This window comes from Panulirus ornatus, chromosome 57 (assembly GCF_036320965.1).
Source record: "Panulirus ornatus isolate Po-2019 chromosome 57, ASM3632096v1, whole genome shotgun sequence".
NCBI lineage: Eukaryota > Metazoa > Arthropoda > Malacostraca > Decapoda > Palinuridae > Panulirus > Panulirus ornatus.
The window spans coordinates 26,177,662-26,192,481 of NC_092280.1; the positions used below are offsets into that span (position 1 = coordinate 26,177,662).

General features: G+C 38.6%; 2 protein-coding genes across 4 annotated transcripts in view; one reads left to right on the forward strand and one right to left on the reverse strand.

Annotated features, from left to right (window-relative positions):
* Positions 1-6,279, forward strand: part of LOC139766323 (sodium-coupled monocarboxylate transporter 1-like) — a 70,995-nt gene extending 64,716 nt beyond the window's left edge. For all 3 annotated transcript variants that reach the window (XM_071694816.1, XM_071694817.1, XM_071694818.1), the window contains 3 exons: positions 680-903; positions 1,259-1,353; positions 2,796-6,279. In XM_071694816.1, coding sequence (XP_071550917.1) covers positions 680-903; positions 1,259-1,353; positions 2,796-3,031 — 555 coding nt within the window. In that variant the 3' untranslated portion in view covers positions 3,032-6,279. The remainder of the gene's footprint in view (positions 1-679; positions 904-1,258; positions 1,354-2,795) is intronic.
* Positions 6,280-7,915: 1,636 nt separating this feature from the next.
* LOC139766324 (tubulin alpha chain-like) lies at positions 7,916-13,057 on the reverse strand. The gene is made up of 3 exons (XM_071694819.1): positions 12,961-13,057; positions 10,896-11,109; positions 7,916-9,895 (listed from the first exon to the last, which is right to left on the reverse strand). Exons 1-3 carry the CDS (start codon positions 12,961-12,963, stop codon positions 8,790-8,792), a joined length of 1,323 nt encoding a protein of 440 aa, XP_071550920.1. The 5' UTR covers positions 12,964-13,057; the 3' UTR covers positions 7,916-8,789.
* Between the last annotated feature and the right edge of the window lie 1,763 nt (positions 13,058-14,820).

Genomic DNA, 14,820 nt, shown 5'->3' on the forward strand with positions numbered 1-14,820 from the left:
ACTTTACATGATCAGTATTCTTCAAATTTAATAATGGTTACTACAAATACAAAACTATCATAGTCACCTTAGGACTGATCTCCAGTATATTTGTTATCTCATGATGAGTTACTTCACTGCATGTATTACATATTTGATGTTGAGGAGAGAAGGATTTCCAGCCCTCTGGCCCCATCCCTCAGTTGCCACGTATGACATGCAGGAGATATGTGGGCAGTATTCTTATTCCCCTATCCCCAGGGATTGCAGGGGGCTAGAAATCCTCTGCTCCTGTTTTACTTTCCAAAAGAGGGAACAGAGAAGGGGGCCAAGTGAAGATTTTTTTCCCTCTTAGGCTCAGTCATCTCTTCTTGATGTTACCTCACAAATGCAGGAAATGATGAATATGTGGGGAGGGGGGGTTATATATATGTGTGTGTATGTGTGTTACCAGACCGTGCATACGCTGTGAGTGAAAAGTCACCATTGGCAAGGCTGTACCATTGGGGTACAGTTTTGTCCATGGGCTTCTCATTTCAAGGGAATCTACATTTCCTTGCTTCCGGAAGTAGCACAGCCTTGGGCTTCAGAAGCCTTTAGAAAGTTCCTGGATAACACTAGGATTCTTTCATAGAAATAGGTCCTGGGGTAACTATAAACAGATAAATTAACATAAGCATTCATAATACACCCATTTCAGGGAGCCTCTACTGGTTTTGTTGTATCCATCTTCCTCAACCTGTGGCTTGCCTTTGGTCAACTTACTCAGCCAAAGGCACCATTTTTGCCACTTTCTCGTGACAACTGCACGACACCTGATCCTGTCATCGTGACAACAGCTGAACCTCTCAATATAACCACCATCATTACACCTACCAACCAGACCACATTGGCACCAGAAACGACAGTTTCAGATGAAGAGATGTAAGTATATTTTTCATGGTTAAGGTTGAATTTTCATTTCTAAAATAATCATCAAGGGTGGTGTAGGGTTTATGTATGATACTGAGAAAAACTGGAAAATATGGTTCCAGAAGAGGATTGTAGAAGAAGGTTAACTCTATCTGCACGATAATACGATTCTAGAGTAGATTGTTATTACCCCCTGAATGTGACTTTGAAACCCTAAGATATTGTGACTTTGACTATGACCTTATCCTCATCGATCAGGGCAAAGCTCAGGTCATCATATCCAGCAGCTGCACTATTGTGTTCAAGTAAAAAATAAATCTTTAACACCATTTCCCTTAATAATCCATCTTTTTTACATCTAACACAGGATGCACCCAATCTACAGCTTGTCGTACTGTCTCAACTCCCTCTGGGGAACACTCTTTTGTATCATTGTTGCCATCATCGTCACAGCTGTTACAGGTATGTCTTCAAAACTTCCCCATGTACATTAAAGCTGTCATTATACATCCTACACTCAGACTATTCCCACACCCTATATTAAACTATAACTAGACACAGACTGTTTGACACCATATATTAAGCTGCCACTACATACCCTGCATACAGGCTGTTCTCGTATCTTAAATAAAACCATAAACCCAAGTTTTAACTAGCACCATGAACCCTCTACAAAGACTATTCTTTCACCTTACATTACACTGTCAGGATGAACCTCAAATTCAATTGTCACCATACACTCTACATATTGTCTGACATCCTAACATTAATGTGTTATCTCATACTCTGTTTACAGACTTCTTCCACATCCAAGATTAAGCTGTCATCATACACCCCTACAGAAACTGCATGACAGCCTATATTAAGCTGTCATTGTACAACCAACACAGATTATCCAACTCCATGGGTATCTGGCTTAGGTTGGGGTGTTCTTGTGTGCACACACATACTTAGGAGTAAAGATGTGATACATATATACAAGGTTAAGAGATGGGGCAAGACAAGTGTAAAACCCTTTCTCCATAACAAACAAACAGTAAACCCTAGATTAAAGTGTCACTTCTCCCCTTAGATTAAGCTGCCTTGCACTGTCTTAGATTTAAGCATACCCTACATTGTCTTGTCACACACCATACTACCCTCATTGTTTGTTCCCAGTGTTGTCTTCCAAGACATCATTCTTTTTAACTCACACCAGTGAAAGCATATTCTCCAACTCAATACCTGTTCCACTGTGTTAATTCAGAATATTGTAGAGAACTATGCCAATCCCACAAACTAAAAGACTCAATCTTTCATCAGTTTCATTTTTTCACACTACATGCCAAGGTGACCCATGTGTGCTAGGATTCTTCCATGCACCTCAAAAAAATGCCATCAAAATATTTCGCAGACCTGTCCCTAGTATATCCATTGTCATCCAAACTGAAAATGACTAAGAGCTTTTTCTGTCTTAACACCCCCTGAGCATGACAGATAAACCTGGGTGATGATGGCTGTGGTCATCATACCTACTGGTCATGCCTTTATATTCGAGAGATTAAGCTTTCATTTACTTTACCTTGTTTACATTACAGTATACACTAAATCTCCCTCCCCCTACCTCATCATTTTTCCCACAGAATTCCTATTATCATTACAATTCATCATATTTTCCATGAGTAAAAGAAATATGACTTTATAGAGGCAGTACATCAATGAAATCAGATGTGATGGTTGTTTTGCTAACTATTAGTGAAATACGTACACCTGATTAAGCTGCTACAATTAACCATACAAGTAAATAGGACTAATATTAAGAGATAACTGGAAAGTAATCTGAACACCATGACTGCAGAATGTCTTACGCAATACATTTCTTACTTTCCTCCATGCACTTACACTACCATTTTTACTGTCTGCAGGCGCCAACACACCTGAGGATGTTGAGGAAAAGCTAATTGCACCAAAGTCATGGGTCCTGTTCCAACGATCACTCACCCTCCAAGCAAAAGAGTTTTTCCACAAAAAGGTACTTCGAAAACCATCCATTTCAAGAGAGGAAAATGAGGTGAAGGAGAGTGAACTTGACACTAAGGATCCACTCCAGGCACCTGTACCAAACAATAAGGATGATGTTGAGAGTAGAGGAGCTGTGTGAAAGTACTGAAATGGCATTGAACTATCCGAATATAAAGTGTCGTCTACAAGCACGTGTCCTCTGAAAGCAACAAAGCTGGTTGTGTAAAAAGAGGGTCTTGCTAAAGACATGTTTAAGAGATGTTTGCTATGAAACATTATCTGAAAAAAAAGGGGTATGTACAACCTTTGTGGAATATCAAAGTGTGGAAATGATAGACCTGAATGACAGTCATCATGGCTGAAGAACAACAGCTATATCCAAATATGAAGACTTTGTTCTCAGAACTAAATTCTACTTCAGATAATGAACTGTTATTGGTGTGGAGTACAAATTCCAACTTTTTTTTTGTTACACTAGTTTCCATACAGAATTGCAACACTATTTATTTTTGATATTAGTATTTCTTCCAGTGTCATATTTATAGTTTTCAGGTACTTATGGTATACATATATAACATACTTCAATGCAATATAATTTTTTTTTTCATACTTGATCGCCATTTCCCATGTTATATATAATTACCCTAAGACCAATACCTTTGAAAGAGCCATGTTGTTTCTAAGGATCTCTTTCAGAGGCTTCTCCCACCCAAGGCTGTGCTAATTCCATTGGTAGGAAATGTGAACTTCTTAGGAGTGAGAAGTTCTTTGATAGTGATACAGCCTCATTAAAGTAGACTTTTCTTTCACGGTATAACCTTGATCAAGTGGAGTCCAATAACACATATACATATCCTAGGACCCCTTTACCAGGGAATTCTGCAGCCCAAGACTGCACAGCATTCAGTAACAGGGACATGATGGACACCTTTAAAGCAAGTTCTTTGGAAAGACTACTGTTTTATCAAATGAAGATGGTATGGCCTTGCCAGCAGTAACTTTTTGCCTACAGTGTAACCTCAAGCAGACAAGGTCTGGTTACACTTTTAACCCTGGACAGACATAATCCAGCTCACATCCTTCAGTCACCTTGAATGTATAATCATTCCCACTGAATAAAAACACCAGCCATTCTAGGAATCTCATATGATTTTCACTTCTAACACCAATAACAATGACACAAAAGAATGCACAAACTGAGTGCACTTGGAACACTAACTGGCACCAAATTTGAAAAAAAAAAATATATATGGTAGCATCCTCTACACACAATTCATCCACTCTACTCTAAACTATGCCTTCACCAGCCTGGTTATCCTGTCTCAAAATTAACTATAGCAAAGCTGCAAATTACATAAAACAGAGCACCCAGAACAATCACTGGTCGACAGTGCAAGGAAACAAAAATCCTCTCAGTATCATCCACTAACTGCCAACCACCCAGTAGAAAATAAAGCTGATACTCACCTCATTCTTCAGCAACCTCTACTTGTATATTATCCCATCCCAACATTTCTACAAACACCAATTCAGTACATCTTGGGACCCTTCATGCCCGTGAGGCAACTACCACATTGAAGACACTGAACACATACAGATAAGATGCTCCACATTCCCCCCTACATAGGAAAAGCACACATTGTCCCACTTCATGATCTATGGTCCCGTCCACATCCAGGCCCCACAGACCTTTACATGGTTTACCCCAGACATTTCACATGCACTGGTTCAGTCTGGTGATAGAACGTCAACCCCAGTATACCACATTATTCCAATTCACTCTATTCCTTGCATGACTTTCACCCTCCTGCATGTTCAGGCCCCAATTGCTCAAAATCTTTTTCACTATATCCTTCCACTTCCAATCTGGTCTCCTGCTTCTTCTTGTTCCCTCTACCTCCAACATATATCCTCTTTATCAACCTTTCCTTATTCTCTCCATATGTCCTAACCATTTCAGCATACGCCTCTCATTACTTAATCAAACCACATCACATACTGTCCTCAAATATTTCATTTATATGTATTACAATACATACTTGGTGCAATGTTTACCACAATACATATTAGCATTACCAAACTCTGCCTGTATATTGTTATGCTGTAAGTGAAAAGTTACTTTAGGAGGATGTATTATCATCAAAGGGGGTACAATCTCGTCAAGGAATTTCTAACTCCAAAGGAGTCATTCATTTTCTTGCTACCAACTGTAATGGTCTTGAAACTGCAAAGCCAGTACATGAGGTCCTTAGGTTATATATTATACAAAATGATATGTATTCAAACACCACTCTATATCTGCATATACTGTAGACCGTCATTAGAGAAACTACTCAGTCTGCTGTGCTAACATTAATACAGCTGAGTGATCAAAACCTTTTTATTCCTGTTATTTTGTTAAAAATTCAACTGTTGACACAAATCAAGCCTTTTGACAGTATTATGGAAGTAAAGCAAATTAAGATGATAAAAATCTTCATTCTATAATGCCTGAGATATGTGGCAACTTTCTGACTTCAAGATGCTACTAGATTTCCCGTGAGAAATATTTTTTTTAGATTTTGCCTCCATTGGTTATAATGTTTTCATGTGGTGTTTTGTGGCATTCTTTTGCATGTAAAGATAGTTCAGGAGTGATTGCATCAAACATGCAGGGCTTTGAAAATGGCGGAGTTGATAACAATCCGTGGTATTCACAATTATGATCAAACATAGCTGTTCGTATTTTATCATGTCCTACTCCTAAAAAGCAACAATAAATGCTTAAGAAGATATAGGGGAAAGGTGAATGCCAAAAGACTTGACGGTTCACAATGAGGTTATCTGCTAGAGGACAGCAACAGCTGGCTTACTTGCTAATCATTATTGATTTTATATGAATTTATTCTCATATGTTCATCCGTCAAAAAGGAATCTATCTTTTTACAGCTAAAACCAAACTGTTTTAGGTAATTTTCATAATGCTGACCAAACTTCTGGGTGATTAAAGCATATTACAGGGATCATCCCTACTAGTTGCTAGTTCTCTATTTCTAATAGAACTATGCCAATTTCAACAGACTGTCAGAAGTTGCCCATGGTTGTAAGCCTGAAGATGTTTTCTCCAAGATAACTTTTACTGAAATAATAGTGATAATCAAATGTAAGAGGAATAATGATTCAATTCTCGGTCCACTTTAGATTAGTCATGTGTGAATGGTAGAGTTAGCTAATCATTTATGACTCCTAGTAGAAGTACATATTTTTTATTTTTGTATCAAAGGTACTTATGATTAACTTTACAAGTATCCACTAGTCTTCTAAAATCTGTTTCACATGTTATGTACTGTACTTATATCTATCATGACTACTGATGTATGTAAGGAAAAAAAAATGTAATATAGAAAACTGAAGTATTCTTGAAGACAACCCATTGTAGAAGACAAGTTCTTCATCACTATAACCCTGTAACCCTGCTTATAGGATCCCAAAGACCTTCAAGCCTGCTTTATGACAGCCTACAGGTGGTAACACCACAAGCAAGAAGTCACCTTCAAAAAGGATGTAACATCACAGAAAAGAGCACAATGTTGTGAGGAACCTTCGAACTTGAAAAGAACCTACATCACCCCACTCCCACATGGTGCACAGCCTTGAAATTGGAGTTGTTTTTTTTTGAGATCCTAGAGTCATATATTTATGTTCTTTCTTTCTTTTCTTTCATACTTGATTGTCATTTCCCACGTTAGTGAGGAAGCTCCAAGAACAAAAGAAGAAAGGCCGCATCCGCATACATTCATTCTTAAGAATAATGCACCGAAACCGCAACACCTTGTCCACATTCGCGCCCCACAGACCTTTCCATGGTTTATCCCTAGACGTTTCACGTGCCTCATTGTTCCACTTAACTTTATCCCATGCACTCCATTTATCCTCCTGCAAGTTCTGGCCACAATCGCTCAAAACCTTTTTCATCCCATTCTTCAATCTCCAAGTTGGTCTCTCCCTTCTTGTTCCCTCCACCTCTGACATATATATCCTCTTTATCTACCCTTCCTCACTCATTCTCGCCGTGTAACCCCTGGAAAAATCTGTGGGGCCTGGTTATGGATAGGGAGCTGTGGTTTTAGTGCATTAGACATGACAGCCAGAAAAAGTATATGAGCGGATGCCGCCTTTCCTACTCTGTTCCTGGCGCTGCCTTTGATGACGCAAGAAACAGGATCAAGTATGAAATAAAAATATGTAATTTTCTTTCTTACTTATCTGCCATTTTTCCATGTAGTGCCATGTATAGAAAATGAATGGGCCTCATTAGCTTGACATCTATTTCCTAGCTGTCATGTATACTGTACCAAAACAGCCTCCTATCCATAACCAGCCCTCGGCTGCTTCACATGCCTTGATTCAGTCCACTGACAGCATGTTGCTCCCCAACTACCAAATCACTCCAATTCACTATCCCCTGCACGCCTTTCAACCCTCTGCATGTTAAGGCACTTAGCACTTATGATTCTTTTTTTTTTTTTACTGAGTCTCTTCATCGTTATTTCCTGCATGAGCGAGGAGGGAATATGCCTGGTACTCAATTCTTGACAAAAGCACTTTACTCACCTCACCCAAACCTCCACAAATAGTCAATTTCCAAATAGAAATAAAAAGCTTAATGTTGCCTCACAATTCAAACTCATTTGATTCAATCCAATGACATCCCTTCTCCCAAAGAAGATAAATTACTCATGAGGCACTACTCAATAATCAGTCACAAATCAACCTCACCCCTACAAAGACACACTTTCCTACGAGGACTTGAGCAAACAGGACTTTATATCTGGAAGCCATATAAACTGTAACATCCTATGATCTACAGCCTCTCATAATCACAATTCATAAATCGTTGTTTTCAAGTCATATGGTTTTCATAGACCCCTCCTACCAAAATATCCACCTGAAAAAGCCATTCTTCTTCACTTTCAGCTGAGAATTATATTCATATACGGGGTAAGGCCTCCTATAAAGTAGAAAAAAATACGGTATATGGATTTCAACTTAAAGTTGTTTTTTCAATCTTTATTTTCCTCGTTCCACGAGGAATAAACACATACATTACAAAATAAGTATATCGATAAAAGATAACTTTTTAAAGGGAAGGCTAAATTCCCTTCACAGTGAACACTGCTGTGCGAAATGTCACTGGTTCAAGAAATTGAAAACGGAATCTTCGTTTGCTCCACGAGTTTTCACTTGCTTAATCTTTCCTTATTGCTCAGGAAAGGATTCCCCTTTGAACAGCAATACCGAGTACAACGCATGGCATATGACATACTAAACATTTAGAATTTACTTGGGAAGTTAAACTTATCTTTAAGTAAACACAAATAGTCTAAATAACATCCTTTTTTGTTGGTTATTATGACTGACCCCCCTTAAATTCATGTTTTTTTTGTTTTGTTTTTTTGTCTGCCACAAAACCTAAAAACTATCAAACATCAGTAAATAAGCACTGCCCAAATACAGGAGTGGCAAGCCATATTTAGAAGTAAAACAATTATCATGAATAAGAGGGCTTTCATTAAGTTGTACTAACATGCACAGACACGAGCATTTTTTAATGCAAAAAGAAATATATATTGGTCCTCATCACTCAATACGTGGCTTTATAATGGAAAGACATAAAAGCATAACCATACCACTTTGTCCATACGGATTTTCAATTTTTCCACAACTTGCCCTCTGTGCTAATTACATTTCGTTTGGTAAGCACAACTGCCATTAACACAACCAGAATGTGTATACAGCAGCTTGCCTTTTCTTGCACTTTCTTATAAGAATGACTGAAATACAAATAAATCACAGTAACATTTTCAGGTTCAAATGAGCACTGTCACAGCACTCGATCAGTGTCATCATTGTCATCCTCATTTTGATGGGTTACTATCTTGGCTAACCTCGTGGTAATCCCTCTCAAGCGTAGACAGATCCTCTCGGGCTTCTAAGAACTCTGTCTCCTCCATTCCCTCGCGGATATACCAATGAACGAAGGCTCGCCTGGTATACATGAGGTCAAACTTGTGATCTAGCCGGGTCCAGGCTTCGGCAATTGCAGTCGTATTTGAGAGGAGGCACACTGCCCGTGCCACATTTGCCATTTCACCACGAGGAACCATCGTGGGTGCCCGTGAGTTAATGCCAATCTTAAAACCCGTCGGGCACCAGTCAACAAAGCGAACTGCTGGGTCGGTCTTGACCGAATAGATGGCTTCATTCACAACTTTGGGCGATACGTCGCCACGGTAGAGGAGGCAGCAAGATAAATACTTTCCCCTTCGTGGTTCACACTTTACCATCTGGTTGCCAGGTTGGAAGCAGTCGTAAGTGATATCCTTTACAGAAATCTGTTCATGCTGTGCTTTCCGCGCAGATGTCAGTGGGGCATAGCTGACCAGTGGAAAGTGGATCCTTGGATATGGGACCAAGTTTGTCTGAAACTCATTCAGGTCTACGTTCAGCGAGCCTGGGAAGCGAAGGGATGCTGTGACTGAGGAAACAACTTGGCTTATCAGCCTGTTAAGGTCGGTGTACTTGGGGCAGTCTATATCCAATTTTTTCTGACAGATATCATATATCGCCTCGTTGTCAACCAAAAATACACAATCCGCATGTTCAAGTGTTAAATGCGTGGCCAAAACTGAATTATACGGCTCGACAACCGCCGTAGAAATGCGCGGAGCCGGGTAAATAACAAATTCCAACTTGTTTTTCCTTGCATACTCCACAGACAACATTTCCATCAACAAAGTTGTGAATCCAGATCCAGTGCCCCCACCAAATGAGTGGAAGATCATGAATCCCTCGAATCTAGAGCAGCCCTCTACCATCCTGCGGATACAGTTTAGTACGTTATTAATCTTTTCCTTGCCAACTGTATAATAGCCACGGGCGTAGTTGTTGGCAGCATCTTCCTTGCCGGTGATAAGGTAGTTCGGATGGAATAACTGGCGGTATGAACCTCTTCGAATTTGATCTGAGGAAAAGCAAAGTTCTTAATTCCCTAACTAAACTTGGATGTTCAAAATTAAGAATGGAATGTTCTAGAAGAAACTAATAAATGTATTTAATCGAGAATTCAAGCTCCTCTAATTTCGCAAGAAACGAAATTCTCACTTATTGGATAAAAAGTTAGATATGAAATGGAACATATCTGTAATAACTAAAAAGAAAAAAAAGCAAGTCCATATGGACTAAATTGAGCTTATTTATATGTATTCTACTCGACTTTAGCTATACAAACCAGTAACCTCTGCAAAATTAAATGCCTCTTTAACAAGAACCAAATTTCTTCCCCATTGCACATATGTTCTATTCCGCCCTTTCCTATGATATCTGGTTTATGTAATTCTTATTCTCCTCAATGTCAATGACCCTTACCCACCTTTTTATTCAAAGGGTCATCGGGCAACCATGTGCAAAACCAGCATGTCTCCTATTAACTTACAAGTAAACAAACTGACCATACGCACTAAGCTGAGGACATTTTCATGATTTTCAGTAATACTCTTAAGAAATAAAGCCAGACATCCTCAGAAATAATGTTGATAAAAAAAAGCCACTCATCCGCTTTCTAGAGTCTGCCCATCATCAAGGGGGTGGGGTTGGGGTTTATAGCCCCACATATTTTCATATTCCACATATCAAACCAATATCTTTGGGGCAGTGGTTATCATCGCTGTTTATATCGTTTCACAGCAAAAGCTTTTTCTCCAACCCTCGAGGCTAGTTGATAAACGAGTCTCAGTTGAAACAATAGTCTCTTTGAAGAACTTCTCGAATCAGTGAAATCCATCCTGTCCTTACTACTGATTGTAGGGCAGCCCTGGACCTTAGAGTAGAGGGACCTTAGAGTAACACCAAGGCCATCTTTGGACAAGGGTTCCGAAATCGTTACATTAATAACATACATAACTAAAAATATCAAAATTTCATTACAGTAATTGCATATAAATATAAATGTCATCGATACTTACCAATAACTGAGGGTTCAAGGTCGACAAAGACTGCCCTAGCCATGCGTATGTCATTCATGGTTTCCGCGAAGAAAGCGTTTCCATCCGCGAGGACTGACGGACAACCCATCAACTTGCCGTCCGGTTTGATACCATGCTCAATACAATACAACTCCCAGCACGAATTCCCGACCTGGCAACCTGCCTGACCAATGTGAATGTTTATGCATTCACCCTGAAGAGAGAGGGGGAAAAAATGGTTAACTGTCAAGAAATTTTCAAAGTTTTTAAAATCTATGCTGTTTGAGATAGCGTACTTCTTAGAATGTTCGAGCTAGGCTTTTAATCGATGAAGGCATCAGACCTTAATAACATAAAAACGAAAAATGACAAGTAAATCAAAATTGGGTTCTTATTGGAAAACAGCAGGGGTGTAACATCAGAACTTCTAAAAGAATGGCATAGAGTGTACTTTTTGAAAAGTACCAGACTGACAGACTAGACAATAGACAGACAGTATTTATAACAAACTGCCCCCATATTCGGAAGCTGCTGTTGCATACATGAGTTATAAACGATATTTGAATAAAAAAATTTACATGACTGATTTTATAGTGCGAGTCCTTCCATTTAAATATGTATGTGGAAAGTAACACTTCATAATTCACCCTAAATATGCACATTTCACTTAACACGCTCAGCTAATGGTACAGTTTATAAGATTCTTTGTGAGTACTCTCCGCATTAGATTCATGATGGAAATTCATAGCTTTAAGTATTCCGTAAATAGGATTATAAGAAAATGACACGTTTGAGCTGCTCCTTAAGAAATCTAGAAAAGTCCTGGATATGGCGGCCACTCGTTTCGTGGCCTTTTTGAGAAAGCCCAAATAATAGAAAAAAAAAATTGTAGATAAAATGCTTACTTTTGATAACATGGGATAAACATATTGACACTGAAACAGCACCTTTATCTGAAAGAAAAACGACGAGGGAGAAAAATAACTAATTTATGTTTATGATATCGGCAAACCTAGCCTAAACCTAACCTAACCTAACCTCCCAGACGTCAGAGCTCCCATTTCATAACGTTAAGAGCAGCTCTTGTTCTAACTATTGTGAAAAATTCCGATATCGTAATTTAATCACTTTCGAAAGAAAAAAAAACGAAAGGATTAAGAACAATTCAATAAGTCGTGGCGCACTAAATTACCGTGTGCTCTATATCATGGCCCGAAAACTATAAAAATAATCTTTTTAAATGCCATATCCAGCTGGTTGTACTCCAAAGCAAGCCTCACCACCCATCTCATCTGCAAACACATACATCACCTTAAGTTTCTACCATCCTGATAATACGACACTTAAACCTTAGCACGAGATGTGGTCTCAAGAACGTGGATAACTACGAGATTGTTCAAAAAGTATGACGTACACTGTTCTTCAAGGCAACGGCATTAGGATCCAAACACTTCTAAATCCCTAAGGGAAACTGCTACTAACTTTTCTTCCTAATGTAGTTTCCTGTACCCAAAGCAGAAAGCCACGCATAATGTCAAGTATTGCATATCAAACATGCGACAAATGCATGAAACTGCAAAGTAATCCAAAGTTCGATGTTCAATTCCCATGCTTACCTTAAAAAACCCTATTATGACAAATACCATTTACATCACTTGTAAAGACTATCCCTGGCTTCCATAACCTAGCTTGATGCCAGAAGATAAGTGTGTAACCTAGCTTTTATTACCATAATTTGACTCCAACTTTCACCATTCACCATGCTTCTCTCGGGCAAACCGTTCAACATCGCTTAATATGCACTCATATTGCACCGATGCAATTATACGCTCGCTTTTTAATAAGACTAACAAGCAACATTCCCGCCATGTGAACTGTACATTAAAAAACTAAACATAAAACGAACCACTTGTTCATGTTGAAACAGATATGAACTATTGAGGTATATCCCGCCAATTGTCATTAAGTTAATTTCAAACATCGAATACATATATATATATATATATATATATATATATATATATATATATATATATATATATATATATATATATATATAACCTACCATTGTGTCGTTGTTAAACTACCACTGGCAAACGTCTAAGAGTCACGACTGCCCCAGATCTTTCGCGTCTTCAGCGTATATACAAAGTGTAACGTCAGTCATAAAATCCCCGCTGACTGGTCGATGCTTATCAGCAAAGGCCCCGGTTGGTTCAAATTGGCAGGGATTTGTCTTCAGTCTTAAACGGTTGCCGGAAAATCTTCATAACACTAACAAAGTACTTTTTTTTATATAAAAAGAAAAACTACGAGTGAGCTGTAAGCATCTGAAAGCTACTTTCAATATCATTTTTTATGCCGCATTTCATAAATGTTTCATACTGAAAGACGTTGATGGAAATTGTCTAAAATCCCTTCCGAGTTATTTTTCAAAGGTTAATAAATTGCAAAAACTCATAGCCTTCGTGAAAGCTGAGTGGTTAGAGATTGTTCTTTCTCAATTCTCTTTGACAGTTTTACTTTACCATATTTATAAGAGGAGACTGATTTTATTTACTATTTGGAAATTAGGTACTACATCGGGGACAGTGCGACGAGGTAACATGCCTCTAACTTCAGACCATATTGTGCCGTAAAACAGATAATAGAAACTACATGTATGCCATTACAAAGATATATATATATATATATATATATATATATATATATATATATATAGAGAGAGAGAGAGAGAGAGAGAGAGAGAGAGAGAGAGAGAGAGAGAGAGAGAGAGGAATGACCTTCATTAGGGCCAAATGCTTGGTGTTTGTGTATTCGTTCCTAGAATTACCTTTAATACCTGAGGAAGGTGTAAACATTTATCGGTTTATGTATATAGTAGCTTCGACGTTGACGGTTTCGATGATCTCGGTAGTTGATAGGACTAGAAAGCCCAAACAGCCGACCAACCATTAGTACCGCATGAAATAATGACGGCAATGTCTTGTTCAGTTTTGTTAGCCAAAAAGTAAGGGTGTTATTAACTTTACTGGCCGATTGATTTAGTTAATATGAAGTCATTGTTGATAGCTTTATGACCAGCTAGCTCCCTTCCTGCACCTGCTTTCTATCACTTCAAATGTTTATCTTATGGAAAAACCTGTTAATCTTAGAAACTATAATGAAAACAAAAAAGGCTCGTTCAAAGCGCTTTTATGACAAGAATGTCGAAGAAAATGTGACAGCTATATTCTTTACAACGTAGCCTCCGTTTCCTGGTTTCGATAACCTTAGAATTTTGAGTACAAAATTCCTTTAAGCCCTTGAATTATACTGTCCGTGTTCCGCATACTTATTCTTGAATTAATATAGTTCAGTATCTCATTTCGTATGCGTGTGTGTGTGTGTGTGTAAAGATCTACCAAAACTAAGGCCGACAAAGGATCTTATCAATGGCAGCCCGTTTTCGGGGTGCCATTACTGGCATTTCCTTTCCTCAGTCGAGGACAACTAAAGATTTAACGAAACGTTCAATCATTTTGGTGACAGTTCACCTACTCCTCTCCGGAGATAATCCAATCCCAGACGTTCAGCTGAGACGCTTCACGTACCGAGTCTCACCGACACCACCAGTGTGCCATCATACAACTGTCAAGTGATAGTAGTAAAACGGTCATAAGTAAGAATGTTAACCTGAGCGCGTTCGCCATTTTTTCATAAAAGGCATGTTTCCCTGTAGCCTCACCTAATCCCTTTTCAAAGGAATTTTCTTCTTTCCTTCAGGTGTCAATTTACATTCACTGAAACACTGCATGTTTCATTCAAAATACCCAGTTTCTCTTCATAAGTGTCGGGACTTAACGCAAATAGTTTATTGATTGACCTTCATCTCAAGCCCACCTTGATGACCTTGGTGGCGATGGATTCTAGATAGGATGCAAGG

Bases quoted from the DNA above. Each gene is read 5' to 3' on its own strand.
- LOC139766324 (XM_071694819.1), bottom strand. The intron at 9,896-10,895 runs GTAAGTATCGAT...GCTTTTCCTCAG, and splicing joins CCTTGAACCCTCAGTTATTG to ATCAAATTCGAAGAGGTTCA.